Raw genomic sequence first — 24,163 nt, 5'->3', positions numbered from 1 at the left:
AAGTAAAATATATAAAATTATACCTATTAAAATATTATGTAGGTATTTGCTAGAAATTCAGAACCATACTTATCAGACAATTATTTTTATTAAGTAAAAACTACTGTTCCCAAATCCCAGTTATAAGTTTTAACTAGGGTATGGAAATTGGATACCAAATAAAAGTATTTAAACATCTATGTAGATATCGGAAATGAAATTAGATGCAAACATTATATTTTATATATATATGAGTTATAAGTACATATTAGGTTAAAAAAAAAACAAATCTTTTGTTAGTTATAAATAACTTAGGAATTGTTGATTTGTAAATTGTAATAGTCTCATAAAAAATATCAGCGCATAAAATTACATACAATTACCTATTGAGCATAGGTTATATAGTAAAATACAGTAAAAATAAAAAAATGCGTTTATTTTTCTTTATATTATGGTATTCATTGTTGATACAAATTTAAGAAAATATGTCATGTATAATTTAAAATGTTATTAAATGTTTGAAATACACGAAAAGATGGTATTATTATAAACATTCTTATGCAGTTAATCAAAAAGATCATGAGATAAAATAGGATAATTTTTTATTGTACGCAGCTCTTACTATAATATATCAGTATATTACTACTATTCAAGTAGTAATATTTACTAGTATTATTAGTACGAGTTAACTAATAATTATTAGTAACAATTTGTTTTTATTTACAAGTGTCTTTAAAATATAATGGCTATATTAATTTATTCAAAATCAATAAAATTATATGATTATCTTTCGGTAATAGTAGAGTATTAGCGCGGTATGCATGATAAAAAGCAAATTATGGTGATGAGCAATGCACAGAAGAAAAGAAGTTCAAGAGTTTTCAGTAAGTATTGCTGCACCCCTTGGTTTTTGTTCCTTTGTCATCATATGCTCGACAGTGATAGCTATTTTCTTATTACATATTAAGTATATCACAACTTTACTTCAAAGTAATTCCATTGATTTTCTTTATCATGCATAACATTTTGAATGCCATGAAATAATAAAATATTTTAAACCAATTTTACTGTTTTTTTTTCAAATGGATGATTCTAAATCTTAGTAAAAAACGTGAGCCGTGTGGTCTGGCGCCTGGGTTCTGCCTGCTCTCACTAAGGATGGCTCTGCACACATTGGTAATTGAATATGGATAGCATTTTAAACAGGTAGTTTTACAAGTTGTCTGATTGTTTTCAAAAAATTACCAAACTATAAAAACCAAAATACTTGTTAACAGTTTAAAAACACTATTACACTCGCAATATTGTTCATGCCCTCAATTCACGTTAGTATCCACCACACCAATTTATTTTATTAAATTAAATAAATATCTATAGGTATGGTATACATAGAATTTACTTACATATTATAATAATCATATTACACGGCATTTCATAATATTATTGTAATTTTATTTAATAAAATAGTAATTATTAATACATTAGATGTCATATTATATTAATATAATTATTATAACTTGTTATAGGTACATAGATTTTTCACTGTGCTGTTAGATATTATACAATTTGATTCCATATTATGTGGACAGAATGACAGATATTAAATATATTATATTATAAGAGTTTACACAATGCAATTAATATAGTTCTGTTAATTAAACAAACAGTTTTTATGACCTTTTCTTATATTTGGTTTGTTCTGACGTTTTTATTTTTACAGCTGCTTATATTATGTAGAACAACCGGTGTGAATACGAATCACATGCTATTCGTTTTCCGAGTAGATACGATTAGTTGCACACCACGCGCATATTATTTATATTATACATCTTTCAATAAAGCTTTACAAAAATGTACATTTATATTATAAATCTAAATTACCATAATTTACAGCACACAAACACGGTTTTATATTACACTTTATTTTTATTATATTACTAAAATTATTGTGTTATAAATAAAATATATTAATAAATGCCACGATTTTGTAATTGGGCTATATACTCCTGTTCTAAAGATACTACCATCACCTAATTATTAATATAAGTTATAACACAATATATTGTGCACCAAAATCAATAATAACTAATAACGATTTCATATAATAGCATATACATTTATGAGAGGAAACAAATATTTTATCATAGGTTGGTATTTGTTCACATAATAATATAAATCAGTTCTAATTAAAAATGGTTGTTCAATTCGTTCAGATTAATACTATTTTAAAACTGTTAGATGTTTACAAAAATAATAATAAAGATTGAGATTGTAGATTGTATAGTTTTAAAATCTCATTGTTTAGGTTTTCAATACAATCGTTGGAGTTGACATCTTATGAGTTATTTCTACTCTGTAATATATACTTTTATATCGATCAAAATGTGATACAATTCTTGAAACATTACAAAATATATTTGAATTAGAATCATTAATTTTTAATCAGTTTAACAGTAGATAAATACCGTGGTAATGTGTTATATCTTATATATTGACGATTTTAAACGTTTATAACATGGAAATAATATTATGACGCATTTTTATATTATGTAATGCGAATTAAATTGTTATGTCGTCTCAAATGTATCGAGATTTAAAATAAAAAATAAATTACATTTTTACTTGTATAGTTATTAGCCAATGTAATTTGAAAAAAAAAAATTCTCAGTTGGCATTTCAAATATTTTTGAAGTAATATTTAATAAATGTCAACTATAGTTGTATTATAATAAATTTACATTACAGATTATTATATAAATAGAGTTTACAATTATTTAAAAATACAATTTAACGAATTGATTACTTATCTATACATTGTATAAAATGTAATAGATTTTTTAAACAATTTGTTTAAGATAATTAATAATTTCATTTAATTAGGTAATATTGTACAAGCATAAAGTGTATCGTAATTGGTATGTGCTTTAATGAAGATTTAAACAATGGTAAAAATAAATAAATAGTATTCACACAGTATTTATATAAAATATAATTGTACGGTAATTGCCTATTATTGACGATACATTTTTAAATTAAAATTCCCTTTAATGTAATGTAAGTGTAGCGTTGCGTTATAGTAGATATATATTTATCATATTATATCATAATTATTTATTGGTAATATTTGTGTGATATAATAAAATTCCAAATATGATTAATAATATGTTTATGTTGGACGCGTCCTATAAAACATTTTAACACAGAAATATTTATTTGTATGCAATGCAGACTAATATATTTTTAAAGAGTCACATATTATAATGCATTTTATAAATTTTATCGGTGCCCGATGGCGAATTTAAATTTATTTTTCGTATATGAACACACATGATATGTTATACATATGCCTTGTGCGGTTGTGTGAACATAGAAGACCATAGATATTCAGCCTTTAGTATACATATGGTGTGCGTGGTGGCTTAACTTTTTATTGGAAACGGGACGTGGGACAGTATGGAATGTTTATTATGCGTTCGAGTCAAAAAACCTTAGATAAGTCATATTCATAAGATGAATTTCTTTTCGAAGAACTAAAATTCATAGAACTTAAGAATTATGATGATATGAATGAAAATTAATTTTTAATACAACCGAGTTTAAATGACTAATAAAATAAATAATAATAGGCAATACGAGTATTAATAATGATAACAATAACTGCACCAGTGTACCTACTATTTATTAAAATTCTAATTTTTGGAATTTTAAAGTACCGTATTTTCAAATAATAAAGAGTGTTCTGTGGTGTAACAAATTACATTTTTTCAAAGTCAACCCCACATTTTTATTATAAATTGTTATAATAAGATGTTTTTTGAAAATTTTGATGTGTATTAATCGAAATTTGAATTAGTACTTTCCAATTTATTAAACTAAATACAAATAAGGATAATAGATTAAGAAAATACGGGGTCTACGGTGATTGGAAAGTAATAGTATTTAATATAAATCGGTTATAAATTATAATTTTTTGATTTGTAAAAATTGCCCAAGTATAATAAGTAATAGCTTATGAGAATCCTAGACTAAATATTATATCTAGTTTATATTTTATGTATTAAAATTGTTAAGTCATTAAGAATAAAGAGTATTATTTATACGTTATACAATTAAATAACTCAAAAAGTACTTGTTTAAATTTCAATTTAGACACATCAAGATTAAAAAATAATATCTAATTAACAATTTATAGTAAAAAGGGTGTCCATTTGTATCACTATAATAACTCTTAAAAGGCATAAAAAAATGTATGTTCTTAAAAAATATGGTATGTAAATATACTTCAAAATTAAAAAAATAAATATAATTTGAATAAATACATTATTAAAGGATAGCCTTTGAGTGAGTATGGTTGGTGAATCATCCTGTTTATGACGTTTTAAACTAGACCCATAGTTTTCTTTCCCTTTTGAATTTCATTATAAACACTAGTTCATCTGATCCCGCATATGATGCGGGTACATATGAAATAATGCTTGGTGAATTACTCTGCGTATATAGAAATAAGTTAATTAATTTACATTTACATTAACTTAAATGTATTTTTTTTTTAAATATATTTACCGATACTTTTAGATTTTGTACCATTTATATAATTATATAAAATGTGTTCTCTTATATGTTATGTGTATACAAAGTGCACAGAAATAACTGAAAGATGAAAGTTATATTATAATCAATATGTAATTTTTAAAAATTTAAAAATATTGATTGAAACAAACTTTATTACAATATTAGTTAGTTACATTTATCGGAACTTTCTGTTACATCCTGTGTAAAGGTATATAGAAAATCAAAATAATTAAATATAAGCAATTATTGTAGTTTATATACGAGTATTTCGTACAACTTAGGTACATCGTCCAACTACGACTATTCGACTATACGTTGATATTGTTAAACATTTTCATTGATATTTTTTCAATTCAAAAACATATTGTGTCGAAGAAAAACAAATTGAAATATTTGGATATTAATGTTATAAGAAAAACGTTTGTTTACCAATTATTTAAATACAATATTATAATTTTAAATAATATGGACACGTGTTATGACGTCATTACTTATTAAATACTATCCATCGGTGTTATTTTGGGGGGTTGGATTTAAATTTTAAATGTATTTTGTAAGATATATTTTTTAATATTGCTTAAGAACACAATATAAATGAAAGTAATTTTTAGAAATTTTAGGTACCTAATTATTTTTATGTTAAACTGAAAAAAAATAAATTATTGAGAACAGTTTAGGATGAAATGCATAAATGGTGTGGGAAATATATGCTTTTCTGCGTTAAGTTTAATTATACGTATTTTTTCAATGGGCAAATTAATGAAATATCAAAAACAACATTTAAAGTAGATAATCATTATGATATTAAAAATATAATGCATTAATGCATTTGTTTTTCAATGGAGTGTTTTTTTTTCAAATGGTTTAATGAAAAATTGTAATTTCACATGTACATATATATTTTTTATTTTGTTCAGAATTGATCAACATATACTATACTAAATTGAACAATAAGGTTAACGAGAAATTAATTAAGTAGGAGAATATTATATATAGCTGATGTTGATATACGCATGAATACATTGTCTACAAAATTAGTTTAATATATAATTATGGATGGAATGTTATCGAGTTATTACGTGTAAGTGTATAACGATAAATAATAATAATAATAATAATAATAATAATAATATACTATATTATACACAAACATTGTTGAAATGTCGAAGTGTGGCTTGAAGTGCACGTAATTATTGTGTATCTAATGTAAAAAAGAGCGGTGTACATAGCAAAATCGAAATCAACAAATTAATGCAATAACCGTATATTTAACATCATATTATAATTTTTATATTTTTATATACACGCTATACCCACGCATAGATAGGTTGGTACTTGATGCGATCGAAGTTTAATGCGCATCAGTGACGATATTTTTACAGTTACTTAAAATTGTTATTATTTCAATTTTTTTTTATTGCTAACTTTCCAGGCTAAGGGTTATTTTTTTTCAGAGGATTACTGCCAAAACTACTAACCATGGGTTTAATATAATGAAATATTTGTAATTTTGGTTGTGTATTGTTACGATGGTAAGCTATATTGGTTGATTCTTTAAAAAAAAAGTCTATTAGTGTTTTCAAGAAAATGAGTATTATTCGATAAAAGAACCTATCAGTAGATATAGTGTGATGTACTAAGTATACTTACTCTTTTAAAAATTCATTGTTAAATATTCTAAAATTTGGAATTTTTTAGAATACTTAAAAATCATATTTTCAGATACTGGGATATGTTATAATATCATTCAGAGTGTCATATGACGATAACAATTTCTTTTTTTTTCAAATTTATACTAGCATTTTCTCTTGTTAATTGTTAAGCATGTGTTTTTTTAAGCTTTGATGCATGATCGAAATTTGAATGAGCAGTTTCTTAATTAAAATAACAATGTTTAGGAAATCAATATTAGAGTTATTTTTATATTCTTACAATATTTACACATAGACACATAGTAAATTGCTATACGTTGGATTTTCACGATATAAAAGTCGTGAGGTACTTAATTAATAGTAAAAATATTAAATTTTATGAGTCATTACGGTAAATGTGTGTATTATATTTAAAATGTTAATCATGTTTATGATATTTACATTATTTTCATTCAGATTTTGTATATTAGAATTAAAAATTATCAGTTATAAAAAAAAAGAATTGAAGAGGATTTGACGAGTGAAGTGAGTCTCCTAGCGGATTTACATAAAATATAAACAGCCTTCATATTTTTAAACCTATGATAATTTTTATCCTTAGTACATTAAGTTTAATAATTCAAACTACTAGTTCAAATTTCGATTTATGTATATCAACGTTTTAAAAAGAAAATAATTTATTTAAAAGTTTATGGTAAAAATTGTGGTTTTGATTTGAAAAACAGATGTTAGTATCGCGCTATCACAAGACACTCCTTATAAATGGCATAAAATTTATAAATATTTGAAAATGTGATTCTATAATACATGAGTATAATTTGAAATTCCAAAAATGTATTCAATAAATTCATTAATAAAAACGAAAAAAAAATTGGGATGAGCTCGCGCGTCGAATCATCGTGTACCTACCTAATATACGTATAATAATACTATATTTTACGAGGAAACGGGCAGCGCGCTGACCTGCATAAAAGGTTTTCGACAACGAGAAGAGTAACGCACAGCATGCACTTATTATATGTACACGCACAATATTCTATTACGATTTCCGTCTGGTTTCGCCTGCAAATCCGCGTTAAATGCAAGTCTCCACTTCGGCGCAATGTTGGTTTTCGGTTTGTGTTTCACTGCCGCCCTGCAGCTGCAGTTTGCTGTTGCAGTTGCCGTGTTGCGCAGCAGAAGTAGCGGCGGGCTTGTTGTCTGAGCCCTGCACGGTCACTCTGAGCAACGTTTTGTAGCACTGCGCATTGCCGTTGACCGGTGAGATCATCACCAGCACGTCGGAAGCCGTCGCGGGCGGGCGGCCGACACTGCAATCGTCAGACGACGGTGCAGCCGCATAATGATGATGATGCTGCTGGTGGTGGTGGTTATACGGTGGTTCGGTCTGCTGCAGGTTCCTCGTGGACCGGTGCACTACTGACTTGCGGCTGCACTCGGCGGTGCTGATCGTCGTGTTCAGCGGCACGGTCGTGTCCCGGAAACTCGACTGCAGTTCCCGGGACATGCGGTTCCGTCGGTCGCCGGAGTACCCGCACAGCGTCTCCCGGAACGCCCTCCTGTACTTCATCGACATCAGATTGTACAGTATTGGGTTGACCGTCGACGAGAAGTAATAGAAGCAACCTGCGATCGTGTACAGCAATTCGTTGACCTGCGTATAGTACGGCGAGTCCTTGGCGTACAGGTAGAGTAACCGCTGCGCGTGGAACGGCGCCCAGCACAGGAAAAACGCGATGACCACAGCAGCTGCAAACCGCGTTGTACATTATAATATATCAGGTATTGAATTACTATTTTATTATTTATATATTATACATTCGGTACTAGGTTAGACTAAGTGTTCTGCTGACTGGGAATTTTTTATGTTTTACATAACGATATCAAAGTTTGATAGTTATATCCTCGAGAGTCTCCTGTATTTTAATTAATGTCACTGTGTTGGGGTTCATAATAATTGACAAAAGTGAAACTACTATACTCTATGTTATTTTACGATTGACCAACTACGATAAATGTATTTTAAACGGGTCACTTGCAACCGAATTATCTACAATTAAATTTTGTTTAATGATTTATTCAAGACGTGTATCATTTATACTATGCCTATGGCTCCCTGATATATTTTATTTTAAATACAATTTTATAATTGCTATTTATAACAGAATAGGTATTTATCAACAATTATTTTAATACTTTAAAAATTATCGTGGTAATAATTATAATTTATCATGTTACTACTTCTATGATATTATCTTTGTTTTCATTAGATAATAATAAGCATAAAACATACGACAAACGTGGGAGTTACAAATCGTTTTCATTTTATTTATTAAGAATCCACAACTGTAGACTCAGGAAAGTACATTACGTTAAAATGTCACACTGTATTATTTATATTTCTGTAGAATTGAATGTTTTTATTTTGTAATTACAATATATATATATATATATATATATTATATAAACAAGTTGTCATTAAAAAATATGCTGTCGTTTAACTTATTTAGTTTCGAAATGTAATTAATTTTCGAATCATATCGATTTTTAAAAATTCTCTAATTTCCTCCATATGAAAATGTCGTTTAATAAATTGACAATCAAAACTTAATGTATTTTCAACCAATTATTACATGATTTATGTTGTGAGTTTGGTAAAATTACTAAAGGAAAGCTTACATACGCTATTTAATTTTAATTTTTTAAATGAGTTATATAGTCATTATAAATATGTAGTTCAATGGTATAATATTTTATAAAAATATCGTGTATAATTATTGTTGACAAACCTCGACAACTTTCTGGTCGGGTCAAACATATATGTAATCTAATTATCTTTTATGTTTGAAAAATTAATAAATAATTGCAAAAGACGCGTTTATATCTTGTAATTGTTATTACAATTAACGAGTAAAATTTAATTTTGATTTATCAAAATATTTATATAATATTATTATATATTATTGATAATATATAATATACCTGTATTCATGAAGTAAATATAATTATTGATTTTTTTTTTTAGTTTCTTACAAATGTTTGAAAATAAATTGGTAATAATACACGGAAATATATGATATAATGATTGCATTGATACTATCCATGTAATGGTTTATTTAAAATAATATAGTTACCTAGCATCCTGACTATTGACTTTTTCGATTGAATTTGTTTGGTCTCCCCGTGAACGTTCCCCTGCATTTGCTTTCCCAGCGAGTGCCTAGAACTCTGTCTGATCTGGAGCCCAATGAGCACATAAAGCACAATGATGATCATCATCGGTACAAGGAAAAACAGCAGTGAGCTCAACTCGTAAACAGGCACTCCTGTCGGCACGTTCTTATCCAGCATCGCGCAGAACGCGCTCTCGTACAATGGATCTCCTGACCCTTGAATAATATATAATATGTTATTTGGCTTATTAACTATTATAACATTCTCGACGAAGTCGCGTACAAGACATACGATTGTTTATATACGGAACATTTCCGTCTGTATTCATAATTCGTATAAAGGGATTTCGTGTTTTGTTTAAATAATAATAACAAAACTGTTAACAACAAAATTTTAACACAAAATACGATAATGCTATAGTATACAAAAATATGTTAGTGAATAATAATATGTAGAGTGATAAGGAACTCAATTGTAAGGAAATGTAAGGAGATTGTGTTTTTTTTTTTTTGATCAATTCGTCGGTATCTATTAAAAATAAAAATTAAACTTTAAGTTGGGAGTAAATACACACTTTTTTAAAGAGATTAATTTTAATTTAATGTTGTAGACGTTTTAGTACTTAATTTAGTATCTTATATATTACGTTAACGATTTTTTTTTATTATCGATATAAATTACAAATCGGCAGGAAGGGGCAAGGGCCCCTATTAACAATTGTTAACAATACTAATGAAATTAAAATATAAAAATAAATGTTTCCAAAGTCACATTTATTTTTATTAATCGAATTTCCGATTGAATCACGATCGCCGCTCGATATGAAGCTATATATAACATACGTATTTTCATTTTATACAAAAATAAAAATAAAATATGTATATATCTTAATGTAATATATATATATATATATTTATACACATATTAATAAGAATTAATATAGAATAATTGGAATCGAAAAAAAAATAAGAATCCCAAAAGAAGAACAACAGGGCACAAAGTTAAAAATAAAAGACAATTATGTATAAGACAGCACGTATAGTCCTAGATTACAGGAGTATATATTTTTTATTTCATATCTCAAAGCAGAATATTTTTCTGAAAATTTAATTCGTAAAATCAAATTTTGAATGAGTAGTCAATCAGTTGACTTAGTTTTTTTTTTTGTTTTTAATTTGTTTTATTATACAATCTGTAAATATATTATTTTTTACAATGAGTATAAGTGTTGATAAGATAGGAATATAATAAAAATAAAATAAAAGGGACTGATGACTTGAGCGAAGAATCCATCTAGCGACTTAGTTGACTTAGTAAACATAAAATTAGGGCTTGGATTTTATAGCATTAAGAAGTACTTAAATATACCTTAAAATAAAATAAAATAGCAGTAAAAAAATTGTTGTCAAATAATATTTTCATTTATTGTTTTTAAATTAACTCGAATAAAGGCGTCAATTGAATGTTGGAGTTTTTCTTATAGATAAATTACTGTTTATATCTGTATTCTTTAATATAATTAGCATATGCTATAAAATCAGAATCCTAGTTATAAGAAATTAAACATTAGATGAGTCTAATTAGTCTAAATAATAATATTAATAATAATAAAAATAAATAAATAATAATTATAACTGTTGTCTGATTAGTGGATTGTGGATAGGTATTTTTCACTCAGATTATCTTAATTATACTAGTTAAAAATAAAATATCATCGCTTAAGAAGCAACGAAGTAGCACCATCATAATATATTGCTTATATTTTGGTCAAATTGAGTTAGCAATAATGTTTTGTTTAAAATTTTACTCGGAATTGACTAGTGTTCTCAGATTTAAGATAAAGTTAATAGATAACGTGCTAATTAAAAAAATAATAACACAGCATATTTAAAATCTAAAGACAACTCCATGCAATTGAAATTGTGTCAATTAAAAATAAAACTGAGATAGATGGTGTAGCTTATTAAGATGATATTATTATGTATATTATTATTACATTAAACATTTTTCGTGGTGGTTTTTTAAGTATTAAAATCGGTTTATTACCAGGTGGATAATCCACATAGTCTACCGTAGTGAACATGGCGAACGGCAGTGCGGCAAAAAACGAAATCACCCACACTACTGCGATTATTCGGACAGCTCTCTTCAACCCGGACATGGCGTATGAATGGAGGGGATGACAGATAGCCAAATACCTTTCCATCGAAAATGCCACGATGGTCAACACCGACGTGTATGAAGTCCTGTACAGGTTATAATAATAATAGGTATTAGATGAATCATAAGTCATAACGTACCGTGTTGCATTCATTATTATATATTATGTGTTTGGGCGGGTAGGTCGAATGAAAATATATATTATTATTGCCTTGCAGGTTATTAAACGATCGGAAATTATATGACACTATTATAATATAATACATCACATATGTTATGTTGGGTATAAAGACTCTTTGGTGGTTAACCGATGATAAATTGATAATTTCCAATAAATATATTTTACATTTGTTAAATTTGCCAATACAAAAATGATACAATTACAAAAGAATGATAATATGTATGTTCTATTGAAATTAAAATGAACATAGTTTGACTGTTGGAAAAAATAGCTATATTAATCATACTTCACAATTCAAAAATTCAATCATTCTATTCATGATTAATTTTGGTTAGCTTTATTTTTGTCAACTAAAATATTTATTTAAATGAATTATTATACTGTACCGACCCACATAAGTATTGACTTTTGAAATTTCAATCAATGTAAAATCCATACTTATAATTATTTAAACATTGGTTAAGCATAGACTTTTTTTTGATCACATCGTTTATATACTTACATTTCTGAAACTAAAGCACGAAATTTACAGAGAACTTCACCCAACGGCCATGGATACTGTTGCCAGTATACGCTGAGATCATTAGGTAGTCCTGAAAAAAAAATCAATCATAATTTTTAGTAAAATATTGGTCACAATATAAAGTTAGTATGTTTCAAAATAATTTCGACGAACATAAAACATTATAATTACGGCTGTGATTTTGATAGCATATCATTTTATTTTTGTGTTTTAGAACTTATACCCTCGAAAATGTTTAGATTATTTTTATTTATTATTAAAAATGTTTAAATTATGACGATAGCATATTCATCATCGACGATGCGGGTGGGTGAACAAATAATTCGAACAAAGTCTGTTAAATTACCGATAAAAGACATTAATATAAAGTATACAGGTAAATAAATATATAAGAAAAAAACGCACTTCTTAATTTGTTAAAAAATATTGGACAACAACGAATATTTATAATAAAAGTTTTAATAATTTAATACGATAAATAATAACGACAATATGATAAAATTATATAATTTATCATTTTTTATTTATACGTGTCCAGTTATTATTTTAATGTTTACACTGATTACGTATTATTTGTACTCGTAATAATACGTATGCATGCGGTATTTTTTCCTAGTTAAAATGGTAAGTTCGCTTTATTGGCCACGGTTACTCCGAGATTTTGTTGGACTTTATCTTCGCCAGCACAGTTTTTTTTTTCAGGTTTATACCGCCAACAACACAACTTAGTTAGTAAAATTTTACCTTAGTAAAAATGTTGTACTCAATACTGTTGGACCATATCATGAATAAAGTCTAACAAAATCTTAGTGGAATAAAAGTGTCTAACATAACGAGTTCAACACATTTTTCACTCAAGAAAAAGGTCATTGATAGTTATGCTGTTAGATTATAGTTGGCAGCATAAAAGTAATAAAAATTCTCCCGTTAAAAATAAAGTCGAACTATGTCCAACAAGTTACTAAAAAAATTGAGATATTATATTAATATTCCATATATTGTGTCTGTTAAGGTGGTGCTGCTAACTTTACCATGGTTATTCATTGTACATATTTAGTTTCTATGGAGTGTGTGAACGTTCAGAAAATATATTATACGAGTAATAAGTTTAAGCTACCGTTTTATTAAATCCTGAGTGTAACCGTTGGTTTCGCAAGTTGTTGACTTTTCTTTTTAAAAACATTTTTGACGAAATTTAAAATGTTAAAAAGTTTAGTTAACGGACTGCAACTGTTGAACTGCCGTTAATTAGTTTATCCATTACACTTCTTCTGCAGATATTATATTATATCTATCTTGAATTGTATAGATAGTAACTAGTAAGTTATAACATCACTATTAGAACAATGATGGTGTAATCAGATATTTAACCAGAGTTCTACTTTTATGCACTAAGCAAATACTAATTTTATGAAACAATATTTTATACTTGACGAGGAGTAAAATTAATACCAAATACAATAGTTTTATTATATTTAGATACGATCAGATATAGTATTTTATGGTAGTCAAACTATCGTCATAATCAAGTCCTTTAAAAATAACATTAAAAAATATATTGTTAATTTATTTCTTACTTAAATCTTTCTCACTCTAGTATTATATGCTTAGAATTGAATAGTTTAAAGCTTAAATAAGTCTATTATTAAATTTATATCTAAAAATTTAGTTAATTTATAATTATAAAAATACAATAAATAATTTGTATTGCTAATGATTAATATTATGCATACATTATTGTTTTTTAATCTATACATTTTTTATTGTATATTATTTGAATTTATATAAATTATTAATATACACAGCTAAAAAAAATCCAATATACATTCATCAGTTTAATATCTTATATATAATTATATCATTTATTAAACCTTGTAAGTGCCTAAATGTATTTAAAAAAAAAAAAATATAATTTCAATTTTAACCCCAAAAATTATTAAATTTAAGTATAATTACATGATTATTCATGTTAAATAATATTTGATTGTAAGTATTATTATAATTTTATCTAGTTAAAATAAAAGACAAAATTATTATCACAATACAATTCCATTTTTCATTTTTCGTAAATTAAACAAATATGTGGACGATATAACAATTGTATAGACTCGTAAATGGGAAATGAATATTTTTAGTTAAAAAATGTAAAGCAAAATAATTTATAAATTGAAAAAAGTACATTAATTATAGTACAATACTATAATAGGATTTGTGCAGGGAGTACAAATAAAAAAACTGTTTTTCATATATTATATTTTAGTATGGAATTCAATTTTCTAAGCGTATAAATGCCAAAAGTAAAAAAGAAATATTTAAATAAAAAAGTATAGCTCTTTTTTTAATTTTAACTTTCATTGTTAGTTGCTGTTTTTTTATTATATTTCCGGAAAGTAGTGCTTTCGAAAATAAATTATTTAAGAAAATAATTATATAATTATATCTAAATATATATTTTACTGTGAGCTCTATTATAAGATTAAAACCAAGAAGTTTGAAATTTTGTATACATATTTTTATATATTCGATTTCCTAAAACTTTTCAACCCCATAGTTTTTTTATTCGTAAGCTGTATAATTGTGAAATTTCATCTTTACAATTTTATATTTTTAATCTTTTAATTTGTACATAGTCATAATACGAGAAGAATGATAAATAAATGTTGTATATGACTGTAGTGCTAATTAGAATTTGTTGACTAGTCTATAAATACGAGTATATTGTTAAATTTTTAATCAGTTTAATCGTAATATAGTATGGAGTAAGACGTAAACTAGAGGTTTTTTTAAACATTTTTTTTATATGTTATTTATTTATAAAAGATATTTGAATTATTTATTTTTGGGTCTCACAGTTTTTTTTAAACAGCAATCATTAGTTTCAGTTTTATAATTTTGATTTACAAATAGTGATTCTTGTATTAAAATTTACAAGTGGTTTGCTTATTTATTTTAATGGTATCTATTATACAAATATCTAAATACGAAAATTAATCTATTATATTTTATTTATGAATAGGCACTTATAATGGTTAAATTGATAATGTTTAATTTTTATAAATTTTATAGTAGTATTTTATCTAAACTATTATTACACTTACTGATAATTATACACACAAGTGATCGGAATTGCGTTTATATAGGTAAATGTTTGAACCGTATGATACATTCTTTTTCCGAATTTGACGTTTAACTTCAATCAAATACTGAACTTAGATTATAGACAACACCGTATATCCGTTTTATAATAAGAACAAATCATGTACAATAACGATTATGATAAATGGGAAACCGACCACCCGAGTACAGACAAATTGTTAGCATAAGATAATAGCAATAAAGTGGCTTGCACATATTTTCGTAGAACACATCCATCACTTTTATATTGTGCCAACTGAAACCTGAGATAGAATACGAGAAAAATAATAACAAATCAAACAAATATAGTAGAAGTATTACTTTGTACTTCAAAACATATTATATACGTAATAATATGATTACGATGATGACGACAACGACGATGATGTATTGTTTATTTCGTAATAGAATTCGTAACAGTATATTGAATGCCACACAATGTCAGCGATTTAAATTTCAAAACTATATTATTATATATTATTATGTCATTGTACAACATTCATATCTATAACGCCCGACTTGAGTACGTAGGTATACATTTTCAGCACGACTTTTCAATTTTTCCGTCCAGGCGTTGGTTTTGACATTGGATTCATTTCCTTGGTATTTCGATTGATAATAACACAGTATTTTATTAATTTATCGTCCAGTGCAAATTCGAAAATATTACTATAATTTTGATTACACGGCGTCTTGAATATGCAATTTAGCTACATAGTAGTACGCAAGATTAATATTTTTCTGGTATTTTTTTTTTTTAATTTTCCTTTCATTTTGGACTGACAGTCCACAGGGAAAAACTGTGGTCACATAACTTTATTACTGCTACTACCGTTTAACGTTAGAACATATGACATGTCAAATGTAACACATGTATGTCCTGTTTATTTTTCTGGTACCACCTTATATAATAATAATATATTTTTATGTTTTGGATTATTATAAATGTAAGTTATTATTACTTTTATAGATCTTATATTACAAACTGCACTGTGTCCAATGAGAATTTACACGAATTATGAATGATTCAATAATTAATTATATTAAAAACTTATTAAATTCAAAATTTATTCTTGTTATATTGGTAATATTATTAAACTACCTACGGATTTTTATGGCATTTGCTTTTTTTAAAAGTTTAAAACGAAAGTATATTAGCTCTAAATATGATTCATTTAACGTAGAAAATATGTACGTAATTTTAGTTTTATTTTTCGATGTTTTAATGCTTTTATAGGAGCTTTAATCAAATTTAGTGTACTAATTATTAAATACAAAACATGCTCGTAATATTTTTCTTTTTATATTTTTAAATGAAATTTAAATCGAGTACACAAATAAAACGTTGGCTTTTACTACTTTTTAGATTAAAGGTAATCTTATTAAGTAGATAAAAATTTAACAAAATATATCAACTTCCCGAAGATTAAATGTATTTAAAATGTTCTCTTTCTTTTTCAGTTGATGTAGAACGTGATTTTTCAAAATATAATTGGTATTTTATATTGTTTGATCAGCGTCAAAGATTTGTATTTTAAAGCCTAAAAAACAATGTTACAGCCTAATGCAGTTCAGAGAATTTATATATTTATTTGCAACAACTACATATTTTCACATATTAAATAAAATATTACATATAAATTTATAAATTAACAATATGCAGCACCCCCAAAAGCAGAGATTGTCCTGGGAGAGCATATTAATAAAAGGAAAAAAATACAAAATATATGTTTAAGCGTAACAAATGATAATTAAAAATACAAATTATAAAACAATATAATAAGAGAGTTATCTAGATATTCTAGACTATACAAAAATAATATAATGGAGTATCTAATGGAGTAAAAATCTTATAACATAAGTCCAATAAATAAAATAGATAGACAATAAGTGATAGATATGAGATAGGTATAGTATCCGAAATTAAATACAATCTAAATTAAATTTTTTTTTATATATTTTTTGAAAGTATTTAAATTAATATAAAATGGAACACATAAATGTAATCCAATATAAAATGTACTCTTTTGGTCAAAAATTTTAGTACAATTTGGAAAGTATAAATTAATATTCCGTTTAAACATATATGAATATTATTTTAATATTTTTTTATTTTTTATTTAAATTTATTAATTCATTGAAAATGTATTGATTTAAAGTGTAATCTTCGAAAAATAATATAGCAGTCTTGATATAAATCTCTTCCAATAGAATGAAATATTTATAAATTAATCAATAAATACTAATAACCATAATCCAAAATAATAAAAAAAAAACATTAAAAATAACCCCATTTGTATAGCTTTTTAAACTTTTTTAAAGGATTTTGGTGATTGAATTTTTTGTTTTAAATGATTTTTCTATAGGTATAGTTTTTACTACTTCGCAAAGGCTGTTTTTATAGTAATTATAAGTACTTATTAATGATTCAATTTATCAAGTATAATATTATTATTATTTTTCAATAGCTCTACTTATCATTTTTTTTTATTGTTCTGTATTTATTAAATTTATTATAATTACAATAGATTATTTAATTTGATATATAGACGAGGTATTATACATATCTATTTTCGTACTCATGGGTGTAATTAAGATGGTTTATTATATATTATATTTCACCGCTCGTCAACATTTGGATCTTATCTAACTGTTTATAATAAGATCACTTATCAGGGTGATTCGTTTCGAACATGATTTTATTCGTACAACGAATTATACGCGTAATTAAGTGGAAATGATTTAATTGGGTCTATTTGCGTTACAATTTAAAACTAATTTACAGCTTGACAATGTTACTCTCATTGTTACTATTAGGATTGCTCTTGGAAACTCGCCAAAACCAGAGTGCCAAATTAGTATCTCGTCAGGTCTTGAACTAACACAGTTTTTAGATCTCAGCTTTTATCTGTGTACAATATAATTATCGTTTCTAATAATTTATTTTCATTAGTTTTTCTGTTGTCAGTGTGGCGTAGTATTTTCTATGTGACACATTTTGTTGTACATGCGATATCATTTGGTTTTTATAGTACAAATATAATCTAACGTTATTTTCTCGATTGTTATTTATGTTCTAATAAAAATAATATCATATTAAAAATTTGAAATTGTTCAATACCCCTAAAACATTATATGTATAATGTACATTGTACTTATGTGTAAGTGTAGGCATACGATATTATTAATTATTATTCGATGTCAATTTTTATAGCGTAAAAAACGGTAACGATAACGATATACCATATACATACCTACTAATATGCATCTCTCTCCGTATTTGCTTAGGGTATTTTGTCATTTTCTGTACCGTCTGTTTTTTAAAATTAAAATCAAGGATTACACTTGATTCGGCTTTTGACGAAAACCGTTTATACACATAAAATTTACATATGTTTACAACTAATGGATGTACCACATTGTGGGAGGAAACATAAATGAACGAGTAAAGCACGCTATTATGTTTATCCTACAGAGTAAATGTAATAATATAACGTTGGTACCTAATTAAACATCGCAAATCATAAAAGTAATTAAAATGTTAAATCGGCCGTGTATACTATCTATATACCTAATGCCAGATTTACAAAAATAATTGTATTTGATCTCGTAACCAAATGCATCACCAGCAGTGGTGGTTAGGTTATTATTAATTTATCGTACCGTATTGTTATTTCCACACACAAACAATAAATAAATATATGAATGTATAATAAGTACATATTGTATGTGGATCCTAAACAATTTGGCTTATCTGTAGCCTATTCCGAGATGTAAACAATATGGTTTTGGCAATGTGATATGTAGTCCACTAGTCCCATTACGCGTAAATTATCTCAATAAAATTGACCAACCAGTGTCTGTATAATTTATACTGTTGTGTTTTGTGATATTATTAACGATAAGTCATAATAAATCGCATTGTTTTTTTAAAATCAAAACGCGATACGCTGCCCATAAATAAGAATAAAAAACCCACGTTTTATGTAAAAAATATAAATATTATATAACTTTTATTTTAGTCCTTGTAATAATAAATCACTCATATTTTACGGAAACACAAATATTGATTACAATTTATTTATTGTTTATAATAATAAAATCTACAAGGAAAATAAAAATGCAAATTAATTTTTTTTGATTGACATATTTAAACACAACTAATATGCTTATCTTGATACAGTGATTTTTTTCCAACAAGTTGTACATATTTTTTTATACGATAGGAAATATTTGATTTGTTTAAAGGAAAACTCTTATTTTACAAAAAGCATTGAAATTTTTGGAAATTTTGTTTTTGTACACTATTTTAAATCATTATGTTATATTTTTAAATAAAATATATTTTTATTGTTAGAATATTTTAATTTTTATACTTTTTTGAATTATGATTGCATATATTTTTAATTTAATATTCTGAAAAACAGAATAATTTTTTAGATATTAAAATCGAATTTCGAATAAGAAGTTATAGGTTTTTAAGTGTTAAAATGTTTAGATAAACGGCAGGAGCACTGCACTAATTTTTTGTAGGTATCCTTGTGCCACTCAACACTCGCTATGTTTTAAGCACCTATAAAAAACTAACTACGCGTACTTGTTAAAAATGTAATTTGTTTGCATAAAATTTTTTAAGAAAATATTCTGTAGCTTAGAAATATAAAATTAAAAATGTATATGGTCGTAACAATTATACCGATAAATAAATGAAAACCACCTTTTTATAATATATGTATAATTAATAATGCCCTCAAATTTTCAAGTTAAATAATAAAATGCAAATATATACTACGTGAGTACTGAGTATATTTTATTTATTTATAGTATAATAATCTAGTTTCGCTCTCAGCCCTTCCTACGACTTAGGAATGCTTACTTAATTATTTTGTCCTTTTAATGTTTAAGCCCATTGTTTGTGTTCAATTTCTTTCCGATATGTTCACATCCCTCCACTTATTACGAAGTTAGATATATCGAGAGGGGCGGATCGAGTACAAACGAAAAGGGATTAAGAGCACAAGCAAACCGAGCGAGTTTAACTATTAATATCATAAAATGGGCCGACGACAAGAAGCTTGATGATTTTACAATACCCATTTGTATAATATACGTTAGACCATTGACCACAGTAAAAAAAAAAAAAGAATGCAATATGGCTTATAGTAAAACACAATTCGATATGTTTTAGTTTGTTTATAACTCGTGGGATTTATATGTTAAGCGACGATGTTAAATGTAATATATTCCTATTTTCCGATGTATAGTAATGGATGTAATTGCCGACGCGCCAAAACAATAATACATAATATGGTCTGTTTAAATTTTATCGTGCCAAATATAGAACAGACAATATGTTTTAGCCCCTCTTCCTATGTCATATTTGTGCGAGTAATCATTCGATGAATTCATATAAATTTCAATTACGCGTACATTTTTCCATTATAATATGTACATGTAGGTATGCACAGTAAAATACATTATATATTTGAAAATAAGTGACACATTTATAGCAGAATTGATTGTCTATGTACAATGTTATATTATTTATTATACACCCTAAAATACTCATGGTTTGAATACTATGTGAGTGTGCATTGTTTTTATTCATATTATTTTTTTTATTTATACATTTTAAACATTCGACTACCTTTTGGATTGGTACTATATTATTTTTAACATGATTACAATTTTAATTCTAGATTCATATTTTATACCAATATTATTGGATCAAAATTCTTTAAATCTCTATACATATCCATATATATCTAACATAATAAATATACAGACAAAATTTATAATTTTAAAAATTATGCAATACAATATATCAAATTGTATACTACCTATAATATATATATTGATTTATTAATAAAAAAAATGTATGTCAAACTAATCTAATAGGTTTCTAGAAAATGTATCATACATTTTGCAAGTTTCTGACGGTGGTTTTGTAGTTTTTATTTTTAAATTAAAAATTGTGACTGGAAAAACCAATCTGAAATTGAAAAGGCACCTAATATCCTTACAACTTACATATAAAGAATTTTGTTTGAACAAGATTTAGGTTTAAATTTTTAAAAATCAATTTAAAATGTTGAAAATTAAAAACCAATTAAAATACGCGCAAATAATGAAATAATATAATATATATATTTTTAATAATAATTTTAATTAAAGAATATTATTAAATTTAGATTCTTATAAGTTTTAAAAACTGTGACTCTCGTATACGAAAATATCAGTTAACATTGTTCATAATTTATTTATGCAGAGCAAAAAACTTAGATTATGGAATGAGGTGATAGAAGGGGAGGTGGTGTTAGGCTTTAGTTTTTTTTTTTAAGAACAAATATCCATTACTATAAGATCGATGACTATTCCTTCTCGAGTTCAGTTGCTAATAAATGAATAAAAAAAGGGAATATTTTCTTTTAAACTCACTTTGGTTAAAGCCATAAGTACGTGCGCTGGCTAATAATCGTTTTGATCGCCGCATTATAGCCATTTTGGCTTTTCGTTGACCTGCAAGTCAATCACGTCAGCCGCACCTGTGGTTGAAAGCTAAGTGATGTTACGACGTTTATGCATTTATTTACAATGCGTATATTTGCTTCAGAGTTCAATTTTTATTGATACCAATATAATATTATATATTTATATGAAACATTTTATTTATACTTTTCAGTCTTCAACTTCAAACTCATTTTAACGTGTTTTGGTTTCATCATCTTTAATAATAATCATATGTTTCTTAATGTATAATGTTCATGGATAATAATGATAATATTAAAAATACAGAAGCATTTATTTTTATTTTTTCATGGCGTTTGGAATATAAGAGTCTATACCCAAGAGACTTATAATTTAATTTTACTTTCTTTTGCTTTTTTTTATATGATAAAATAAACCATTTATAATATTATTTTATTTTTTTATGGACATGCATTCGTACAAGATAAGATCATTTTTAGCATTTTTTGTAATCGTTATAAATTAATTTTTTCGCACAAAGTTTTATTTTCTGAACACAAACCGCTCAAAGGAAAATTTCACATGCATTACTAAAACCAATGCAATGAAAATAAATTAATGTTTTGTTAACTTCTTGATCTGACCATCTCGTCGTTTCTTATATTTCTTATAAAATAACAAAGACTATGCTGTTATGAAAAACTGAAATGTTAGCACAACGACAAAACTAATCGATGAATAACGATGATTGTTTATGTCATTAATTAGTCATTTGTTAATGTACAATAATTTATTTATTTTTACATAGTTTTTCAACTTTCATTACTCCTCTAATAAAATGTAGAGTGTAGACATTCTTAATGAATCGCATTATATATATTTTTTAAAATATATAATCATGACAACCACGCAATTTACAATATTTTCTCTAAAACTAACAAGAATTCGTCATTTCCAAGCGACAAACAGAGTTCGAAATTATCTAAAAAAAAGTATTCCATAATTAATTTATAAGTTACAATTCAACAAATTATTTTGATCTTGAAAAGTTAAAATTGTTGTGAAAAATTTAAATATTTAATTTATGTAATTTATGTACTATATACCTATTCAATAGAAATAATATTTCTAATTAAATTTACTGAATAAGTAGAAGTATTCGATTAAATCTTATTACGCTTGAAACACGTATATTATTAAATAATTTAATATAAACGTGTGACCCACGTTGTGTTATCCCCGTATAAAAGGAACATTTATTTTCGAAACTATTGTGTAATATGTGAACTCCGCTTTAAGACATTACATTAGATATAAACGCCGTCGGGTAGACTTCGACTTAATTCATTGAATAGTATGTGTGTTGTTTGTAGCTGTGTACTTTTAAACCAACTTATAGTAAGTTGTGCGAATTCAACAATAAGTAAGTATATTCATTCATTCACGCATACGATGTTCGATCAAAGGGCAATTTAATATTTACTCTTACCATATTTTAATATAATATATACAATTGAACCCTATACGATTATGTGCTAATAACTAGGGCTAGAAATAGTGTATTATGTACGAGTATAATAATATAACAGTGAAACATTTTAGTATATAATGTATTATATTGTAAATAATTTAAAATAAGAAAATCTTTATAAAAAAAAAATTAAAACACTTAATATGAAAAGAACGATTTACAATATTTATTTTATTACTGAAAATATTAATTTTTTTATACTATTGCTTATAGTAAACAATTATTTTTGTATTAGTTGAATAATAAATATTGATTGCGTTGTGTGAAGTTGTATACTACAATTAGTTTACTACAAATCAATAGAATTCTCAGTCTTAATAATAATTATTATTTGTGCATAAAATATTTATACCTGGTCTAACAAAGCCAAGATTTTGCTTTTAGGAAATGCTTAACCAGGACTTAATCTCATACTATGTCATCTAATGACTTATGGTTCATAAATGGTTATTTCTTACGTATTATGTTCACAAAAAACTTTTAAATTAAACTTAAAAAAAATAATAATAATAATTATTATTATTATTATAATAATTTAATTAAACTTTTAAGAGTTTTTAAATTTCTTTGATATTTTGGGGAGGGCTGCAGCCCCTTACACCTTCCGTCTCTACGTCACTGAATCATGGTATAATATCTACGCTAAATTTATATTAAAATCTAAAACTTGACTACACGTTAATCTTAAGATTTCCATTACTCGAAACCACGAAATTTGCATTACTGACAATCTTAATACAATTAAATACACCCAAGTGTTAATTATCATCGAGGCTCTGCAAACTATC

At 25.8% G+C, this 24,163-nt stretch overlaps 1 protein-coding gene across 3 annotated transcripts in view; it reads right to left on the bottom strand.

The window, feature by feature from the left end:
- Positions 1-2,866: 2,866 nt before the first annotated feature.
- The window catches only part of LOC132917267 (neuropeptides capa receptor-like), a 111,143-nt gene continuing 89,846 nt past the window's right edge, over positions 2,867-24,163 (bottom strand). For all 3 annotated transcript variants that reach the window (XM_060977922.1, XM_060977921.1, XM_060977920.1), the window contains 4 exons: positions 12,221-12,311; positions 11,424-11,623; positions 9,338-9,592; positions 2,867-7,952 (listed from right to left, as the gene is read on the bottom strand). In XM_060977922.1, the coding sequence (XP_060833905.1) occupies positions 7,279-7,952; positions 9,338-9,592; positions 11,424-11,623; positions 12,221-12,311 (1,220 nt within the window). In that variant the 3' untranslated portion in view covers positions 2,867-7,278. The remainder of the gene's footprint in view (positions 7,953-9,337; positions 9,593-11,423; positions 11,624-12,220; positions 12,312-24,163) is intronic.

Source organism: Rhopalosiphum padi, chromosome 1, assembly GCF_020882245.1.
Source record: "Rhopalosiphum padi isolate XX-2018 chromosome 1, ASM2088224v1, whole genome shotgun sequence".
Classification (NCBI taxonomy): domain Eukaryota; kingdom Metazoa; phylum Arthropoda; class Insecta; order Hemiptera; family Aphididae; genus Rhopalosiphum; species Rhopalosiphum padi.
This window is presented reverse-complemented; position numbering and strand designations above follow the sequence as displayed.